This window comes from Neopelma chrysocephalum, unplaced genomic scaffold (assembly GCF_003984885.1).
Source record: "Neopelma chrysocephalum unplaced genomic scaffold, ASM398488v2 Primary Assembly neopelma1_143, whole genome shotgun sequence".
NCBI classification, from domain to species: Eukaryota; Metazoa; Chordata; class Aves; order Passeriformes; family Pipridae; genus Neopelma; species Neopelma chrysocephalum.
Window position 1 is genome coordinate 1325279 of NW_020897805.1, and position 21425 is coordinate 1346703.

Sequence of the window (21425 nt, forward strand, 5' to 3'; positions counted from 1 at the left end):
AATCGAGCCCAAGTTTTATGCATCAACCGCATACTCAGTGTTGTCTTACCCTCAGTGGAATCCCAATGTCATCAACGGAGGTATCAGCCATGTGGTGAGGGCTCTTGATAGTGCTTCTCTTTTCCTCCATTGACCTCTTCTCACTTGGCACTGTCTCCTGAATCAGCTTGTCCCGTGTGAGTGCTGAATCAACTTTATCGGAAACTAATCTGTCTGGCACGGAATCTGGAAATGACAATGGGGGATTCTTATCTCATCCCAACATTTCACCACATCACCATATTCTGCTCTTTTAAGGCAAAAATCCCAGCAAGTAGTTGATGAGACAGACTGTGTCACTGCTAACAATGGTTAGAAGCTGGATTGAAGGAAATCTTCCAGGAAACTGTCTGATACCAGCAAAAGCAGGCTTGCATCTCTCAGGTAGTTACTGTCACACATTTCACGACAGTCTCAGCTGTCATATAAAACAAGGGAAAATTTTATCTTTAAGGACTGTTTAAGAGTTGGGGTTTTGTGCCCTTTTGACTAATTAGCAACTCTTCAATCTCATTCTTCATCAAAAAGCACTAGCAATAAGAGTCTCCTGGACATCTTTTTTCTGCTGGTGTTCTCAATCTAAAGGAGCATCCTATGTGGCAGTGGGGCACCACTTTTTAACAGCTTGCACTCACCTGCCTGACAATCCCATTTGTTACAGTCAGTATATGATGTTTCCAATTAATTTCTGTGCCCTAACCAGACTGTGTAAACAACAAATTCCACTGTTTTTTAAGCACACATAAAACATATGATTGCACATGAGTCTGCATAAAGATGGAGGGAAATAACTAATTGCTTCAGACCGCTTCCAAAACTGGAATTCGGACTTGCTTCCAAACTGGAATTCCTTGACGCTGTCCAACTGACACCCAGAGGTAGCAGCAGGCACCACCACTGGCCAAGGAACCAAGGGACTTCAGGTTGCTCTGAAGCTCTACTATGCCCTGGAGAGCTGCAGCTCATCAACTCTTAGGCTCAGTCAAGAATTTTTTCTATGTGGATTTCTTGAAGAGGAAATATCTGCAATTTTACAGTCTGCCTCATCAAGACTTTGCCAAATCCTATAATTTTTACATCACTGCATGCACTGAAGAGAGAGAGAGATGTTTATTCACATGCACATCACCATACTGCCCAAAGCCATTAAATGTGCAGAAATCTGAAAGGGCCAGATATCAGAGGAAAGGCTCATGCATAGCAATGCATTGATTTGTTGGTACCTTGAGCAAACACAATTCTGCCCCGTGCAATTCAGTACTGAAGGATTTGCATTTAAAAGGTTGGTTTGAAATTACCATCAATCTTTAAGTTTTCCTCCTCTTTAAGATAAAAACAAAACAATAATGTTTATATGTTTATGTAAAATAGTAACGTTTATAAATGTTCAAAATGGGAGAAAGCCTCTATTAAATCCTTGGTTGGCATTTTCATCCTTTTTCCCCCTCCCTGTGAATGTGTGTGCAGTCTTTCATGTCCCTGGTGTACAGAATTCTCCATTTTGTAGGACATATTTGGGACTCTTTACTCAGCCTCTAGGAATTGCACATGAAAAGAGCAACTGAAACGAGACCATTCTTCCATGACCTTGAGGACCAAAAGGAAGCAGGTTTTTGTATGGGGATGAGGAGAGGATGCAAACTTTAGGAAAGGTCACAACTTTTCTCCATTACTTATCATTGTCACTGCTGATGTGACTTCTGGTCTAGAAAAGTCATTATTTTCTGCAGACTAAAGAATTCAATGCCAGAGAAGGGCACAAAGTCCTTCTCTAACAGGACTCGTAAACATATGTTGTCTCTCTTTGATTCCCTAGCTCCCTGCACTGGAAAAATGGCTGGCTGTTTGCCAGGCAGACCTCATCTGAAACTATGATGATAATAGTCAAAATACCTAATACAGACATAAACAACAGGGAAAATGTATCACAATCTGATTTCCCAGTGCCATAGCCATGATCTAAGCAAAATCTTTATTTTGATGATTTTGCAAACACAAAACCCACCAGATGGCTCATGTTGGCCTTCTGCCAAACATTTATTCACATTTTTAATATTAAAACACGAAGGTCTGGGAGCTACCTAGCATGACATAGCGAGGGCAAAAATCTATCAGCCCCTTAAATGTATTTTGAAGGAGTTTTCAAAAATAATTTTTGGAGTGCATTTAGAACTGGTTGAAGGAGCTGGACTGACAACCCTGGAGACAGGAAAGGCCTACTTGACAGCACAAGTTGTGTTAGGGCAAGCCCTCCCTGTGTACCCTCCAGGTAAGTCCTTCCTAGGTCCATAGGACTCAACCACTAGAACCAACTTAGCTGCTGGTCCTCAGGTGTGCAACACTTGTTGCACAAGTGTCTTTGCAGAGAGAGGAACAAAAGTAGACATCTTTCGTCAAAGATTTCCTACAATATCCTACAACTTGGAGAATAATGGCTAAATGTCACCCTAACTTACTTGCCATGATGCTCCAATAATTTCAAGAGAGTTTATGAAGATATATACCAGGCTTGGAGGTATTTAAAAATCAGAGCCAAATCTGGTGCCTAATTGCCCAAATAACCAGATCACACCAGTTAGCACACTCCATGGCACCTGAACCATCCTTTTGCAACAGCAGCAGCAACATGTGGTGTTGCACAGCAAGAGAGTTTGACTGCTGTGACCAACAGGACATAAAATTCAGGGAAGAGGTTGCAGTCAGCAGCTCTGTGTGGTTGTTTGGTACACTGAGAGCAGATGCAGACCCAGCTGTACCACAAAGTACAATCCTCCAGATTGAGGATCTTTCAGGCTATAATAAACTGCTCTGTGGCTATCTGTAGTTCAGAAAACAAAGGAGGTCCTGATAATGAAGGGAAACACCTTGCAAAGGGGCAAACCAACAGGAAACCCCTGTTCTTACTTGCAGGCAAGCGTTAAACTCTCAGCCGAGTGGTGCCTGATAAAACAACAGCTACACCAAGGAAAGGAGCTGAGAGAAACCACTGTAAGCTGTTATGGAGCCTGTCACCTCAGAAGGGTAGTGGCACAGAGGAGGGACAGTCTGGGGGTGCAGCTGAAGGAACCTAGTGTATGAAGTCCAACCAGGTCAGCAACTGCCTCGGGGCAGATTCTGTCCTAGTGGGACAGGCTCTGTTAGTCCAGGGCCCACATGGGAGAGTAGGAGCATGCAGTATTGGTTCTCTTGGGTTTCTACTGTGATATTTCAAGTGCTTAGGTACTCTCCAGGACTCTCTTCTCTCTCACCTCTCCATTTACCCTGCCATGGCCACAACCAAAGAATGATAATACAGCATAATGCGCTGTTCCTATAACACCCACTGCAGACTGAGCTACTTCTAGTTGGGGTGTGGAAGGAAAAGATGACCATGAAAACGACTTGCTCATCTTTCAAGGAGAGACTCTCACAGAGAAGTGCAGAGAAGGGTAGCAGCACACACGCATACGTGTATACTACAAATTTACCATATATTTCTTGATATCTGGCACAAATACTTCTGCTCTTGGAGTCCTGTAAACACTGATTTTTATTTATCTTCCTCTCCCCTCACCACACGTGAGACTAACTGTACTGGAGGTGAAGAGAAACATGAGAATATATCCCCAAGGGAATAAAACTAAAGGCTCAAAAGGCAGCTGCAAAAGTCAACTAGGACAATCAAACCGTTTGTAAATCTTTTGACTTAGGAGGGACAGATGAGTAATTTAGCATTTTGGTATATTCTTTTGCAGTTCCGGGGCAGTGTGTTTGCTAAAGGTATTCCACAAGCTACCAGCAGCAGCTTTGCTCCAGCAGAGGCAGCAACTGGGGAGTAGCAGACCTTTCACATCATACCTGCCAGGCTACTAAGCCTTTTTTGCTGTTCTGTGGTAAAGGGAGAAACAAAACAAAAAGAAATACAGAACAAATGGGTGAGACATAAACAGCAAGTGCTCTGGTGCTGCACTTCTGACAGGCAAGAAATACGCTGTAGACAGAATGGCAGCAGCTGCTGGAGAGAATCTGTTTTCAAATACCCTGCCAAAGTGACAGCCTACAGTCCCTTCTCCACACAGCAGCCTCACGATGCAGTGACCGATACATTTGCAAAGAGCACTTTTATTAAATTTTTCATTTTTTCATAACATCAGAGAATGAAAATGTTGGACAGAAGATAATTTGAAAAACAGTAAAAATTCACGGAGTCAAACAACTTGTCAACTAACTCTGTTACCATTAGCATGAAGTACATTTTGAAATAATACTGCTGTAGCATTTCAAAGGGATATAAGAAAGGATCAAGTCATTGTTGGTGCTTGCTGAGTCTCATCACATACCACTGAGGCACAGATTCAGTGATTTGCGCACAGACACAACTTGAAGGTTTTGATTCTCAGAACGGTCCCCTAAGTTAGGGGCCTCTCATTAATGAGTTTCCGGATTGGGACATTTGTGGTATCTTTCAGCATGTTTGACCACCCTAAAGTTGATCCTTTCTGAAAGGATGCCCATATGTCTGGCCCAAATCACAGCTGGGAATAAAACCACGAATTCTTAGCACTCCACTCTGCTTTTTCTACTCCCTAGCAATTAATCATTTTATTTAAAGCATGAAAGCCATATGAAAAGAATAAACTATTTTACTGACATGAAAAATACAAACACTTTTGAAAGTTCATATTGTTAGTAAAAAGATTTCAAAACTTTAATATATTAAACACACCTGTTATATATTCATGATAAACCATGCCATGCAATGCCTGCCCAGGAAATAACTGCGCTTTGGGGTGGTATGTAACACTTGCCAAGTAAGTCTGCAGCAAGTCACAAATCTCCAGGTATATGGTGTTTGTTAGCAGAACCCACACCTTCACTAGACATTTGTACTAAGTGGATCATCACAGCAAGGGAACTAAGATATTTCTCTTCTGTGCAAATCCCTTGTCAATACCTATGAACTTTGTTGTTTAACCCCAGCCTTTGGCCCTGCTAACCACTGATTGCAAGCTGCTCCTGTGCATTATGTTCACCTGAGAGCTGCCAAGGAAACAAACCCCAATGTGTGCTGGGTAGAAGGAAGGGTTAGCAATCTGAACCAAAGAGTAGGTGGGAACCCCCCGCTGCAGGGTTCACTGGTCTAAGCAGGCCATCAGCAAAAGGCTGCTGTATTGTAAGAACACACAAGTGAGAAATGCCAGGATGCCCATCTCTGATTACTTGAGAGACAAAATGCAAGTGAGAAAAGTCTCAGCTTCAGTCAACACCTTCGCTGAGGAGAACTATGTTGATTCACTGAACTCTTCTGACAAGAACACGTGGTTTAAAAAGTCAGTCCTATCTCTTTTCCACAGGGAGAGAATACCATGAATTAATACACTTTTCATGAAAAAAATACTTTTTATGTGAAGAGATTTCATTTTCACTTGTATCTCTGTGCAGGAAAGGGAACTGCTGATGGATAGAAGCAGAAGGAGCAGGAGGTGTCTGCTACTTCACTATCCCACCTGACCAGAGCCAGATTGTAACCCCAGGCACACATGAACTCACTGAGGCTTTCACCCTTGATCTTGTGTTCTGGGACTGTAAGCCAAGGCCAAAAACTTGTTGGTTTCTCATAGAAAGGGTCAAGCAGAAGGATAAAACCGCTCACAACAGTCAAAGAATGATGACACATGCCTTCAGAGTTCCTCCAGAGGAGGGAGCACTGGAGGAGACTAAGATTTGAAACCAGTAAAAAAGAGGGAAAATGAAATAAGTATTTGAGAACATGTTGAGTGCAAAATAAAGGTGTCAAAAAGAGTATTTATCCAGACACCAAACAGATTTGAAGGGAAAAAATTCTTACCTTGGTGCTAGAAATGAACAAGAGGATCTGAAATGACTTGTTTATAAGCATGAATTCAGTTGACATTACTGAAATCCAGGAGAAAAAATTCTCAGAACTGTCCATCACAACTTACTGAGTAAGACCAAGCAGACAAAAACCGATACAGTGTACTATCTGTGTTTCAAATTCCATTACCTGTTCCTAAGCCTCTGATAGCTCAAAGTCAAAGGATTTTACATGCAGATTAACAAACTAGCAAATAAAGCACAAAATACTACTAAGTAATAGTAATAAGTAGGTGGTATCTGTTATTACAGTCACTTCAGAGAATAAGAGAACTAGCTACTTAAAAAAACAATCAATAATCCACTGAGGAGAAAGAAAGCCACATTATCCATCTGGAAGACTAACTAAACTACTGGAAATCTCAGACTGTCAGCACTAAAACGACCTTGAAATTTCTAATTCAGAGGGTATTTCAGAGCACACAAGAGGAATTTATATTAAACATCATCTTGATGCGAAGGAATTATTGTCAGCACAAAACATAATTAACCATTAAGGGGAAGGTAAAACATAACCTAGTAACAATTTGTTATATGCCATGAGACCAAACTAATCTTGAATAGATAAGGTTCATAAAGGTGAAACTAAATATGAATCATGTCAGCCAGGACAGAAATTCAATATATAACTAAGATCTGAGAACCACTTAAAAACTATAAGTTAGCAGAAAGAAATCTTAATGCTTATGCTGGCATAAAGCCTAGATAGGAATGGAAGCATAAGGAACTGTAGGAGATCCTCAACATAAAAAGAAGGAAAACTAGGGAAATGTACACCTATAAGTAGGTACAAAATGAAAGAAAATTAAAATGGAAGTAAAAGCATTAACAGAATGTCTCAGACTCAAAAATGCAGTTTGAGGCACATTAAGAATAAACAGAAATCTAGCAATGATCTTGTTCTTTTACCAAATAGGCAGTGTGGAACTTTTAATAAGAGGGCAGAAAAGATGACACATCTGATTACTATTTCCATTCAGCACTTGAAAAAAAAAAAGAAGGGAAAAAAAAAGTATGATGTCCTACCGCCTGATGAAGAAATATTTTCCACTTCAACAGTAACTAAGGACTCTGCTAAATGACAACAACTGAGGTCAGATGAAAATCAGCACATTGATATAAACCAAAGTTAAGAATTTTAGAGCAGTTTTCTGCTCTAAAGAGAGCAGCTATGGAGATTGCAGCTCACTGGACCATTCACATTCAAACTCGGTATGTCTTGGAATGCAAAGGAAACTCCACAGGACAAGGAAGAAAGCAAATGTTGTGACAATCTTTGGAAAACATTAGTTTGCTGGCTGGGACATCTGTCTGTCAAGTCGACATAAATATTAATATTTTATACGAGATTTTCTAATAAATACACAGTATGACACACAATGTCAGTCAATACAACTGTATGACTTTATGCCTTGTCAAACCAGTTCAACATGGTTCCTGGAACTTACAAGTTTGACTAATACAGATTGAAAAATGGAAAATAGAATTATATACTTCACAGACCTGATCAATTTGCTCATCAGGCCATGATCTATATCACACAAAAACATGATGAGAGAAGGCTCTTCAATCTACCAGGATACAGTATCATGACTAGTAATGGTCAAAAGCAATATTCAGACAGGACAAATTGTAAACTGTGAAGGTAATTAGTACAATTTCACATCAACTCTCTCAGAGCTGTGTATCATCATGTTATATAAATTTATCTCTCATGCTCCTAAAGTCTAAATGCCCCAAATTTAATAAAAAAAAAAAAAAAAACCAAACCAAAAGCATATCCAACCTCAAGAAAGTCAACAAAATGCTTTCAGATTTAAAAAGGCGGTCTCAAATAAGGTTTTCTCCTCTTGAAGCAGTTGAGGAATCCAGGCACCCTCCTTCAGAAGCACATAAGTAAAGCTGCTTCAGATGCTAGCAAAAAAGGAAGAAATAAGCCACTCATTACCCCTATAAGGGGCTGGGCTACAGTGAGGACACTACCTTCGGGATCAAAGACTGAAAACTGTTTTAAAAGGGCACTGAAAATACCCCATGAGGGATTGCAAAGGAGTTGTAATTAGAATGACTACAGTATGAGAAGTGCGGGCCTTGACCCTATTTTCTGATTTTATTTTTTTCTTTGCAAAAGGTAAGCCACAACACTGTAGATTCCTGGAGTTTCCCGAGCCCACTAAAAATCAAGGCAAATTGGACTGCATTTGTGTGGCCTGTTATAAGCTACTGTCTTTAGTGATGCACAATGAACTGGGAGGCTGGGGTAATGCCAGCCACCAGGAGAACTAGAAAGAACAAGCAAAGTTTCCCTCTAATGCCAGAGGTAAAGAGATGGAACTATTCACTCAGATAGAGCTGCTATAAGAAAGGCTTTGATTGCTAAACATAGGAGTTCTCAAACAAGGTTGTTTTGCTCATACGCAAATCCAGAGCTCAAGGACTAGTGCAGTATGAGTTTGAGTTGACATAATTATGGATAGAGGAACAAATTGCCCAGTTCAAACCTGTGGGACAGCAGATTATTTACTATTGGGCAAATTCTGCTGCAAATTCAGAGGTCAAATCTCTCCCACAGTAACAGAAAATACAGCTGCTTTCACACTGCAGTAGCTGAGAAGTAATGTATCACCTTTTCAAGTGAGGGAGAAACTACTCCAAGCTACCTTGTTTCTACTGACAGATATACGGGAGCATACACCCTTTTCCACCATAACAAGACACTTGTTACCCTGCAATAGCTTATTCATTTGTCCATAGCCCAGTTAAAAACCTCCCCCCACTTCAGAGAGCTTCTGGTCCGCAGGTTTTAATTACACAAAGTAGGCATTGTCACGCACCTCTAACCTCTTACTTGCCTGTTGTATGTTCCAGTCACTACAACTTTTTTGAGGCAGCTTTGTTAGTTCTTAGTAGTCTGGACCTAATTGTCCACAGCACACACATTCTCCAGTTCCTTGTAGCATAGTAGGTTGCTCAGTTTGAGCTACAACTATCTATATGCAAGTCTCCTTACCTCGATTATGCTGCAAGAGGACAATAGTGGGATTGACGATTGTGGTAGAAGGATAGGCAGAGGCAGATTTGCTGATTGAAGTGATGGAGGTTGGATAGTCAGTGCCAGTGCCAGACTGAGGCACTTCATTTAGCACAGGACCTGGTTCCTGAAAAGAAGAGCAACACATCATCAGTAACATGCAGAAGGCTGCTACACTGGGAAAATCTGGAAAAAAACCCCAACATTTTAAGCTGAAAGAGAAGCATAATCACAGCAAATTTTAGTATAAAAGGCATAAGCACGAGTGTTACCCTGCTCCTTGTACATACCCTGCTTGTTGTTAATGGAATTAGTTTGCTAAGGCGGTACTATAATTATTTGGTGTTGGGTTTCACAACTCCAACCCCAAAAGAGGGCACTAAATTCATCTAGCAGACTCTTTGGAGTAAACACAAGGTGACAGAAATGAGTAAATCTGGTTGGGGGAGAAGATGCAGACATCTTTCCCCTGATACATACACACACAAATATTTTTGTTCCTAAAGTATTCCTTTCATAGCAAGTCAGACATGCAAAACTCATGCAGTTCTGGAGTGAAACATTATTATTGCAGATGGTTTGGTAAGGAAAGTCTGAGAAATTAAGTTAGCATCATCATTCAGGGGACAGTGTGATACCTACCTGATTAAAAAAATTACATAAAGAAGCCCCAAAACTGATAGAGGGTAAAAGGTAGGACTCTAGCAAGAGAGGTACTTATCATGGCTTTGCTGCTGGAGCACAGATAGCAATCTCTTCTTGCCCTCCTAAAGCATCCAGCTCCATTATTTGCTTATTTCAAACCCACCTCTGATATCACTACAACTCTCACTGTTCTGTAGAAATACAGGCTGTGTCAGCAGGGAGACTTTGAAAGCTAGCTCATCTTTGAAAAACCTCAGTCCAGGGATACTGGGCTTTGGGTGGTGGTAAGGGGAAAAAATAAAGAAGGGATGATGACTAAGACCGTGTGTGTGCCAGTTTAGACTGAGATTGTTCAAAGCTTCTTAAGGAATTTGGACACACAATTACTGTTAATGGGGAACGAGCATCCAAACAAAGAGAGTATGGAACAGTGGACCAAATTCCTGCACTCCTGCTGCTCCACTGTCAGACTGAAATGCTGAAAGCCACTGATCTGTAAAATCAGCTGAGCATTCAACGGTACTTTCATCACTACTGAAAAAACCCCCTGAATATGCACAGAATCTTGCTCCAGAAAAATCCCTACTTCTGGCTTTTCTGGCCAAGTGCAACTGCAACTCAGTGCCCTTCATACCCACCAGCATCAGAGGAAAGGACTTACAGCATCAAGCAGGGGGCTGAACAGGGGCCAGAGTGAGGTCTGGCACCAGAGCTCAGAGATAAATCATAGTGAGAATTGGCCATACTCAGAACAAGCATCTACAGTCTCTCCAACCTAGAGGGGAAATGGGGAAAAACAATCTTGTTCTGTCGGATGAAGGTGATCTTGGTTCAAGCAGCATCTGGTCAGGCCATAAACATTTCATGGGGACAGAAAAGAATCAGTGTTTTTCAGAAATACGTGTTCCCAAGAGAAAGACCCAGTCCCATTTTGCTGACTGTGATAATATTCCAAACAGTGCAAACAGGAAAAAGGAGCAAGAGGCAGGGAGAAGTATGAGAACTGGGTTTAAGCTTCACTTTGATAACTAAAATACAAACAGGAATCCCTCAAAGAAGAGGGATGCTGGCTCAGGAGCCTCAGAAAAGTCACCAGAGTGGGTGAAGAAAGACCATTTATATCATTGTGGAAAACAGCTCTGTGACCACATGCCTGAATTGAGCATGTCCAAAAACGTTTCAAAACTCTCATCTCAAGAAAGTCAGGTACAACAAAATCTCCAGTACTCCTCTATGATTTGGATGCCTCCTGATTTTTTCTGGAGCCTACAGATAGGCTCTATTTAAAAAACAAACAAAAACCCCCAATCAAAAATGAAACACCAAACCCAAACTTTGATTACTCTCTGCAATAAAACCCCTGCTGATTTTAACAAAAGTAGAAAGGCCAATGCTGAGAACTTTTGAAAATATCCTCAGTTGATTTTTTCTTTCCCCACCTCCACATGCCTGTTTGCTAGATCCCTACAGAGCCAGAGGGCAGACCAAACATCATCATGAGAGAAGGGGATTTCTGCTGAACTTCTTCCTTGTCCTTACAAACAAGTATATTAAAAAAAAAAAAGGTGGTTTTAAGACTTCCAGTGCAAGAAAGGTTGTGTACTTTTTGCCTCCTCTGCAACTTTAACTGCGAGCTACTTTTCCTCCTTGTCCCTGAGGACTTTTTAAAATAGTTGATGTGCTGAAAGCGGAACAAAACCTAACTCAAGAAGAACACAGTAAATTCCAACTGTTGTGGACTGAATTCTTCAAAATTTTCAAAGACAAGCAATTCCAAAATGAAGAGAGACTCTCTGCCTAATCTATCCCACAGCACCTACATGCTTGGAAGGCACTTAGCTCAGTAACTTATAACTTGTAGGTCATTGGATACTGGCAGCAATCTTACACTGATTTCATCAGGGATTTGTGTAGAGACCATATGGTCTTGTGGCTCCAAGTGGAACAGAAAGCCAGCCCTAACCTTTAACTGGTCTGCTGTTGCTGCTTTAAATGTTATTCAAACACAATTAAGGATGCTATTAAAAGAGCCTGAAGAGATCAGTTAGTTGCAGCTATTCAGTTTATACAGAATCCATTATTCTGAGCAAATCCTGTGAAGACTCTTATGGTGTGCTTCACCTGGCAGAACAGGCACAAAGGGAGCCAGTCAAATGTTGCAAGAAGTCAATAGAAAGTTCAAAGCTGCACAAGGCAGGCATAACGCATGCACTAGCACAGGACGCAAACAAGGTTTCAGTTGTCATGCTGCTGGCAGTGAGTGAGTCATCGCTCCTCTCTCAAGTTTAGTATTGCAAGGAGAAAGTAATTTTAATCTGGGAATACAAATTTAGGAAAAGGGCGAGGAGGGTACTTGGCAAGCTTACTGTATGTGAGATGACTCCAGTGATTTCAGGCTTCAAGCCCCTGTGCAAAGCCCCTGTGACTGGAGGGACAAGTGAAGGTGGTGATGAGAAGAATGGCAGTTTCGGGTAAACAGAGGGTAATGTGCCAGGTGTGGAAGGTGCTTGGTTATGGTGGGAGCCCCTCTGGAGATGTGGGGGAATGAAATCGTCTAGAGTTGGAAAAGTCAGGGGTGAGCCAGGAGAAACAATCTCAGGGAATACGGAGCCTTGCCCAAAAGGAACCAGAGGCGGTGGTGGAGTGCTGGAGCTGCTTTCTTGTTGTCTGTCTGGATTAACCTGGAGGAGGGGGACTACTATAACTCCAGGCTGAGCTGTGGTGGTGGCAGTGGCATCCTGTGGGAAACAAGGTGTTGTTATGCAACGGGGGAGGATTGATACTTTAGTCAAACACAGCCATATAGTGTCATGCAAGGAATGTACCCAAAATGATACAAAGACCCACCAGATTTTCTTTCCTTAGGGAGACATTCAGGCTTGCAGCCCTGGCCCCTATGAACATATGTTTTTCCACAAAAATATTTATTCCTCTCACCACCCTTCTCCCATTCTGTGTAGAAAGCCACAGAACAGCTCTGCATTCACCATCACTTGAGAAGCACTAGCCATCCCCGTACAGAGTTTGCTTCTTTTACACCTCCCTAAAATGGAAAGATCCTCACCAGCCCAACCCAACTCCTTACAAATACCACACACACACAAACACACAGATCAACGTTGAAGGGGCACACATGGGGTGTTAAATATTATCGAGTAGAAGATCACAAGACTCAGGCGGCACAAGAAGTGCTCAGAAATTAGGAAGGAGGGGAATAAAGCATTAAGGGAACATTGTAATGAATTAAAGAACTGTTCGCACGGCTGAAAGAAAACAAGGTTATGGAGAAAACATGTACCATGCTGCGTCCCATTGCCTTGTATGGTGGCTGTCGCTGCTGAGTAAGGTAAGGTTCTTTTCTCATCCTGTCCTCTGTGGCAGTTGTGCTCTGGGGCTCTAGCACTCTGTCCCTCACAGCTTGCAGAGCTGGCGACTGAGTCCGGGAGGGTTGGCTTGCACCATAACTAACTGCGTCTTTGCTGAGGACAATGTAAAAGGATGGCCTGGGAGGAATAGGAGGAGGAGGAGCAGCAGGAAGAGACTTTTCAGTGTCTGTTACAGAGGAAACAATGTTGGTGGCTGGTGCCTGAGTGAGCTCAGCGCCCAAACTGGTGCTGGCTGCTGGGTCATGTGTGGTGCCAGCGGAATTTTGAGATGCGGCTGAGCAAGTGCTGTTAGATAAACAAGCTACATATAGTTTGCTGACCTTTTTATCCGCCTTCGTCTCATGACTGGAATTCATTCCAGCCTTACTACTGGGATCTGCCCTGTCAGGGTTGTGTTGTATGGATGATGCACCCGACGAGGAGCGACTTTCCAAGAGTGGCTGCCCAGCATGCACCTCGTCTTTGGGGCCTGAAGAGGGAGAATGCCCTGCTGGCAAGCCTTGCTTCCCACCGGGGACGGCCCCATAGGGGGTAGGTGATGACAAATAACACCGTGCACTGGTGTTTGGTGATGCACGCTGCGTATAAGGCTTGGGTGCATTCAGGTACACGCAGTCCATGATGGGCACTGGCAACAGGTTGGTCGCTTTAGTGTCAGTGCGGGGACGCCATGCAAAGCTTTCCTCTTTGGGAAGAGGAGGACGGGGAGGAGCAAGGGCCTGCCGAGGCAGAATCAAAGAGGTAGAAAAGGAGAAAGGAAGCATCATCAAATGAAAGGAAAAAGGAAGGAAAAAAAATTAAATTCTAAGAATGAATTTGATCATTAGACTTGGGTTAAGCAGGTTTTAATACAGCAAGAATAAAAAGCAAATACAGTATCTGGAAGGCCAGTGCAGAACTCACTCACATCGTCTCACACATTCTCTGTTTCTTAGCACAGCTCACTGCAGCACACAAACTTTACCCAGCTCTCAAGTCTCTGCCTACATGTTTCTCTCTCTGGGTGAAATAAATCTCAGTACTCTATTGTTTCAAGAGACCTGCACAGTAACACCCACCATGCCCCTGGGAAAGCCCAAGTCATGATTTAACATCATGGCTAACTAAACTCAGGCTCACGCTTGTATAACTAAATACTTCCCAGCACTGGGGATGTTTGAATCGCAAAGCCAAATTCAGAGCTCTAGGCCATGTCTGCATGTTAAGTGCACTGCTGAAAAATGAACGTTGTGAAGTTTCACCAGTGCTAATGAAAGCAGACATCATGTGAATACTGTAGCCTACAGTATTCACTGAGATTGGATGTGGCACTTAGTGCCATGGTATAGTAACCACGGTGGTAGTGGATCAAGGGTTGGACTTGATAATCTCGGAGGTCCTTTCCAACGCAGTTGACTCTATTCTATTCTATGATTCTATCCTACCACAGCTGGCTAAGTAAAAAGTCAGCCTTTCTTCCTTCTAAAACCTAGCTCTTCAATTCTCTTCAGTATTTTTCCATCCTGAAAATGCTTTTGGGAAGATCGGAACAATTAGAGTTTCTTGAGGAACTGAGTTCATCAAAATTTGCCTCCAGAATCAAGATCACCAACAGAGAAATCCTGCTGCTAGTAAATAATAAGAAAAGCTTTACTGGTTTTGGTACTTAGCAACACATAGCTTGCTAACTCCAAATTGCCTGCTGACTGCAATTCCAATTACAGTGATTTTTTTTCCTGAGAAAAAATCTGAGAATTGGAAACGCCTTAACAGTTTGCAACATTCAAATCTGAAAAGCAACATCCCTTAAAATTCATCAACATATGACAAGTTGTGGCCAGCAACTATTCTTGTTACATGAATGTAGATGTAGAAAAGTTTCATAACATTACAGCTGCTGTCCCAAAATCTACTGTCCTAACACTGCCCCACTGCCCCTCCCCACCTTCCCTGATGCATAAAGAAGTAAAGAAGGGGGTTGGTAAGTGCTCTTCTGAAGGGTTTCTGCCTCTGAACAGGCTCATTCTCTTTGGAATTTCTTCCATTTCAGCTTAGTTTGAACAGCAGTTCTTGAGACTTCTATAACAAGTACTATGTGCATGAGTGCTCCCTCTGTTCAACAAAATCAGGAAGGGACTACAGGAGAGCTGTATGTATTGAGCAGAAATGGGTCTCTCTTTAGGGTGCTGCTCCTTCCCACACCTTCATTCGAGCTGTACCTTCTTCCACTTTCACTTACGATTTCAGGAACGGTGTCTGGTCTGTAGCATTGCTATAGGACCCTGATGATGGGAGCAGTCACGTTGATAGGGGACAAGGCTTTAAAGGGACTCTGTTTCACACAAGAATGCAGTCTCTAATGAAAGGTTTCCTTACAGGCTTTCAGACTGCTTCTGTGCAGACTGAGCATCCAAAAGAAAAAGCATGAAGTTACACTTCTCTTAACAGATTGACTTCAACAATTTACCTTCAGGTACAAATAACCTTTCCCTTGTTGGCTTGTATCAGTTACAGTGTTAAAACTGAAAGACATTCTCAATATATTATTTTTGATGTAGAGTGCAACTCTGATTTCAGCCTGCAGCAACCTCTAGGAAATAAAACCAACATAAAATACAAAATAGTTACAGATGACTACTTCACCTTTTTTCTTTTGAACAAATAGCATTGTCTTCCTCCTTCATCCACCAAGGAAACACTACGGTGTGCCTGAATACACGAGCTCCACAACACTTTGCTGACATAAGGGTTGCCCCCATTTTAAAGGTAAAAAAAGCTGAGGCATAGCAACTTACCCATCTGCAGCCAAGTCTGGAGTTCAGCCCAGGACTCCTGACCATGAATCCAGCGCTTGAACCCAGATGATCACCCTCAGGGTCACAGAAGAAAGGCTTACCTGTGGCTTGCTATCTGAAGAAAGGTTTGGACGCACACTCCTATAACCCTTGGCAGCCAGAGAAGATGGTTGGGCATCCCCATTGGCATCGGTGTTAGACGACGACCTCCAATCATCTATGATGGGAAAGAAAACTCAGATCACAGAGGATTCCCTCCAGCTACAGGATGAGTAAAAAGAGGGGACTCTTTTCTTCCTTCCTTTTTCCGTTTTTTTTCCCAGGCAACAAGAAATAATTCCAATAATGCAGCAGAAGTAACAGCATAAGCAGACAATGTTTGTACCTGTTTCTGAGTTTTCTGGCTCCAGACCTAAGCATTTCACAGAAAGGAGGGACAGAGGAGGTGGGGGTGGAGGATAGGCAGAGAGGGAAAGAAAGAGGAAAAAAATAAACCATTACATTTACAGAAAACATGTACCAATTGAAGTTAAGAGTCAAGCTACTTCATTTCACACATAAAATGCTTTCTGACAGGGCAGCCTAATTACCATAGAGACCGTCCCTAAACATGATGCCCTCCTTGTTTCTGACCTTTGTAAACACAAGGCAATTCATTCAGAGCAATGAAAAAACAATTGTTCATTGACATTCTTATTTCAGAGGCAAAAAGGCAGCCCAGCTTGCTACTTTTTAAAGCTGCAGCTTGACATCCGGACACTGCAAATTACTGGAAATGTAGGGACCCTGTATTCAGCCATGATACAGGTTATGAAGACATATATATCCTTATCAACATCACTATATATGATTAATTGAGATAAAGGACTGCCAACAAATAAATCAGGTTTGCAGGCTAAGTGCATGAGGGGAGTTATAAGATACGATGTCACTTTACAACGCAGTCCCTGCAGCTACATGCAGCAGTCTCATCACATATTTACCCACCTCCCACTGGGCTCCTCCCTACCCCTCATTTTGCTGTTTAAGTTATATGCAAAAAGCTTTTCCAGCTCCAAAGTACATTTCATAAAGCGATTGAGAGAGTAAGCAAAGGAAGTATTAACAAGCTGATTTCCATAGTAATGGGCTCATTGCCATTCAAGCTGTTGGAAATTTATGAAGCCATCAACAGAAAGGAGAGAGGCAACAGTGGGGGGTAAGAGTGAAGAAACAGAGAATGGCAAGCATAAAAAGGGGGTAGGGTCACGGGTGGGGCAGAATGGGAGAAGACAGAGCAGAAAGCGGCACATTGGGGCTGGAATTAATGGAATTGCCCTTTCACCAACAATACAGTCAGAAACGATGTATGCTTTGCTTTCAAGAGCAAGTTTTACCCCCTCCCCCTTAACGGCATCTTGCCTTTGGGAGTTCATCCTCTCTGCCAGACCCACGACACTGGCCAGGTTTGTTATGCTTTGCCTGTCTCCTACAATTAAGTAATTACACGTCTGCTATTGAAAGATGGCAGAGCTCCGTGGTAACACTGTCTGTCTAGGATGCTATCCCCGCTCCCCTGACAACCCAACTTAATGCTGTAGGGGCAGTAGCACCACTCAGCTTCTTTCTGTTCCACCTCACGCCTGGGATAAAAGGAGGTGACACGGGCCAGCCAGGCGAAAAAATAATAAAAAAAAAGGGAACTGAGAGATTCTGGCAGTCATGACAAACTTAAGCCAATGACTGAGTGGTCATGAAACCTGCACTAGGAAAAAACCACAAGTCAGTCTCCCTCTACTGGTCTGGGTCTTGCAAGAGGTTTCCAACTATGCTACAGAATTTTGGGCTTTAAACCATAGCTAAATAGTCATCCCAAGACCCTGGACTGACCTGTCTTGAGGTTACTGTAAGTAACATATTCCAGTTAACCTTCCACCCACTTACTTTCAGGTTGCTCAACATCCTGAGGACATGGCGAAGTGATATTCCGATTCCCTTCATAGGCTGGAGTTGCCCGGAGGGTTACAGCTCCTTTTCCACTGCAGACTTTAGCGGGATCCGTTTCTACAGGAAATGCACATGCATAGAGGAGACACACAGAAAGGGATGATAAAAAGCTATTAGGAGCCATCAGAGCTCTAGAGTAATTTTAGCATGGCTGCCTCCAGGTGAATCAAACTAGTAATGTTTGTGCAGATGAACATTAGCTCTGTATTTAAAGCATTGAGAAATCAAAGCAGTTTCATATTCACGTAACTGATGAATGTAGCATTAAGTTCTGAGTTGGAGCAACAGAGCTAAGAAAGGAGGAAAAAAGGATGAATGTTTGAATCAGATGTCACAGGTCCATTGGCTTTATTTGTTCTGCTTTGCATGGAGATACTCTGCTAGCAAGGACAGTCTACCATTACACCTGCGGCTCTTCTATAGGGGATGTCCCAGTGGTATAATGCAATATGATTTTTGTGATGAAGCTTAAAATTGCCTTTTGTGGAGGACTGAAAGAGAAAAAAAAAGACTTATGACCACTGAAAGACAAAATCTTGTAGCTACGCTGAATATGATCTAAAGGCAGGGCACCACAGGCCACCTCCTTGCTATCTCCCCATTTCATGGCAGTATTTCATCTTCTGACACAGGAACTCAAGTCTCAAAACCTAGAAGGAGATTTAACATATACCTGTTCAGATCAACCAGCGAACCAGATACCAGATCATACCAGTGTCCTTGCTGAGGCACAGTTCAGCACAGTTTCTGTGCAGGCTTACCTTTGTGCATTTCAGTCCATGGATTTGGGTTTTCTCCTCCTGTCATCCTATTAAGTAATAACAAACCAGTACTTCAAGGCTATCTTTCCCCCCCTACTTAAAATCTTTCTGGGAAGTTGTTTCCTTTCAAATACCTACAGAAGCAATAAGCCTAAAGAAACTCTCACTTCTCTAAGCTACTTCCAGAGAAAAACACATCAGCTCATCTTCTCATGCACTCTTAGTAACCTAGCAGCTGCCATCAGACTTCACTTTGACCTACCTACCTAGAGATACCTACTATGACACTGCACAGGGAGCATGGAGAGGTACTGAGCACATGTTGCATTACACAAGTGACAACACAATGATTTTTATTTTTATGAGGTAAGGATCATGCTACCTCTGCATGGGGAGGGATGCAGCTCCTCTCCAGACCCATATTTAGGACTCCAAAAGGATGGAGTAAGTAAGAAATCAGAGGATACTTTACTACAATTCAGCCTCTAGTTAACTTAGGCAGCATTGATGCAGCCTCTGTAAGGGGAAAGACTATCTACACAGACATATGAAAAGCTGCTTAATCCTTAAATATGACACATTTGCACTCACACCACACACCTGATCACAACCTAAGATCACCCTTCTGCCTTGTGAAATAGAAGTTGACTTCAACTGATTTTCACACGATTCAGAAAGGGTCAGGATTCTTTTTGCCCAAGAGTGCAGTTCTGGCTATCACTTCCATCTGCGCTGCAAAACATGCAGCCCAAGGACTCTAGTGACTCACTTTCAAATCACAGGACAAAGGTTTAAGTTCCAAGACTCCAGTTTTAAGAGTGCTGGAACTCTAAGGTATGGACACACCGTTGGGAGTCACTGGGCCTAATTTAGACATCTACAAAGAGTGCAAAGTAGCTGTTTTACTACCCTATGCCTATATTCCCTTCACAGGCACTGGAGAGAAATGGAAACACTGAAAGTTCAACATGTCATATATGTCCAAATATTTTCTTCATCATATTGGAGCCGAATCAAATTTGGGAATCAATGCATTTTTTTTATTTTTCATACAACATATTAAACCTGTATACTGAACCAAAAGAATAAGAGTCAGAAAAAAATGCTCTGAACTAAAAAAAATGTTTTGAAAATAAAATCTTGCTAGACTATTTCATCTTGGAAAATGAAGACAAATACCTAAGATGTTGAGTTCCCTCACAATTTAGGTGAAATGACAGGAAACAGAAATCTGAATATCTCAGCATAGAGATCCAGCAAATGGTAATAAACAGGACATTAGCACTGTACTAGTCCAACAAAGCACATGTGTAACAAATTAGGAGACACAAGCAGTATCAGCTAGAGTAGTCTGATTGTCCAAATCCAGGAAAGTACAAGAATAATCTTGTACTTTTAGTGTGCAAGCATGTGCTTGTGGAGGGGTGACAGGCAGCCTAATATCCTTACTTATTCATATGAAGATTAAATTCAGTGTATGTACAGAAAAACAAAACCATCCCACCAACACTGAACTACGCTTGAACCATTTATTTTCATAAAGACCAAAGATATGCAGGAAACATTCTTTGGTTCATCAGGAGTTTGGTTCAAAATGAGTCTTTAATAATAGTATTTTTCATAATCAAGCATTAGTAGAAGAGTTTACAATGATCCCAGATTCAAGCAGACACAATTATGTCTGCAGAGGAGCAGCATAATTGAGAACAGTGCATTTGTGCCATCAAGAGCTAACTGCATTACCTACTGATGAAATCTACAGCTCTGGGAGGAGTGAGAAGAGGATGAAGCTGAGAACTAGCCAAAGCATGTGGGTGAAGCAGAGAGACAGAGAAAGAGAGAGGAGAGAGAGAATGATGGCCAACTAATGCGTGGCGGGGGAGGAAGGAAGAAGATACCTGTAGGCAGCACTAGGTGAGGAGAACTTTTCACTTTCTTCACAGGGATTATTTTAACGGCAGAAATAGAGCGTGTACATAAAGGGACGCCAACAGCTGCAAACACAAAAGTGTAAATGGCACATCCAAAAAGGGAAGAACAGAGTTTGGGAAGCATGCCACAAAATTTTCTAATGTACTTGGAGACACAATAGCAGGAAATTTCAAATACAAAAGCAGTCTACAGAGCAATGATGCAACCGTTAAAAATATCCCTTCGTTCGCCCTAATTCAGGATGTGTCTGTTTTATGCAGCATACAGAACTGCTTACTGAATGGACTAACTGCTGACTGCCACGATGCTGCTGGCAAAAAGAATCTGGAAGCATTAGTTTTTAGAAGCCATAAAAAAATTTTAGTGTAGTCATTTAACTGAGGTACACTACATGCAAAAATAAAAATGTTAAGTACAACATTAATATGGCTCAGTTAAAACAAAGTGAAAAAACAAGGACTGAAATGTTGAGAGAAGAACATTACACGAATTCTGAATTTTATGGCACATATTTTACAAGTTCAGCAACAGAAGGAAGTGAAATGTGAAATCATCTTGAAAGTAGTCCCATGCCAAAGAATAGCATCCATATAGCTATTTCAGAAAAAAACCCCATCTGTATAAACAGTACATTGAAGAGATTTCTACTGGACTCCATCAGCTAGCACACTAATTATACTAGATGTAGTAACATTGGGGAAAATTACACATAGCACTAAGCAAAATCCTAGTAATTATTAGAAAACTGTTCAAACCAACTGGTACAAAGGGGGATCATTGTGAAAAAAGGCAAAACTACTCAGAGGTGAAGCTCAACAGGACCTGCCAAGATAAACATCTTGGATATCATGACTCTACCAGAATTACTTGAGTTGTGTTCTTGATTTCTGCAGGGCCAGGATTTTCTCCTTTAGAACCTGTTTTCTGCACATATTAGCTGCAAAATGCTAGATGCCTCTTCATGTTCCACGGCATCTCTCTCAGGCCTGCAAAATCA

At 41.9% G+C, this 21425-nt stretch overlaps 1 protein-coding gene and 1 long non-coding RNA gene across 10 annotated transcripts in view; one reads left to right on the forward strand and one right to left on the reverse strand.

Moving 5' to 3' along the window:
* Positions 1-21425, reverse strand: part of SORBS1 (sorbin and SH3 domain containing 1) — a 77917-nt gene that overhangs the window by 45691 nt on the left and 10801 nt on the right. For 2 of the 9 annotated variants that reach the window (XM_027700044.1, XM_027700045.1), the window contains exons 4-12: positions 20395-20490; positions 17673-17792; positions 16135-16161; positions 15851-15966; positions 12888-13694; positions 11956-12327; positions 8924-9071; positions 3877-3906; positions 50-225 (exon numbers count right to left, since the gene is read on the reverse strand). In XM_027700044.1, the coding sequence (XP_027555845.1) occupies positions 50-225; positions 3877-3906; positions 8924-9071; positions 11956-12327; positions 12888-13694; positions 15851-15966; positions 16135-16161; positions 17673-17792; positions 20395-20490 (1892 nt within the window). The remainder of the gene's footprint in view (positions 1-49; positions 226-3876; positions 3907-8923; positions 9072-11955; positions 12328-12887; positions 13695-15850; positions 15967-16134; positions 16162-17672; positions 17793-20394; positions 20491-21425) is intronic. The other 7 variants (XM_027700052.1, XM_027700046.1, XM_027700047.1 and 4 more) reach the window with 4 other exon arrangements.
* Positions 12850-15920, forward strand: LOC113975728. Its single transcript, XR_003536902.1, has 3 exons — positions 12850-12935; positions 15620-15720; positions 15830-15920. It is a non-coding gene; the product is annotated as an uncharacterized LOC113975728 (long non-coding RNA).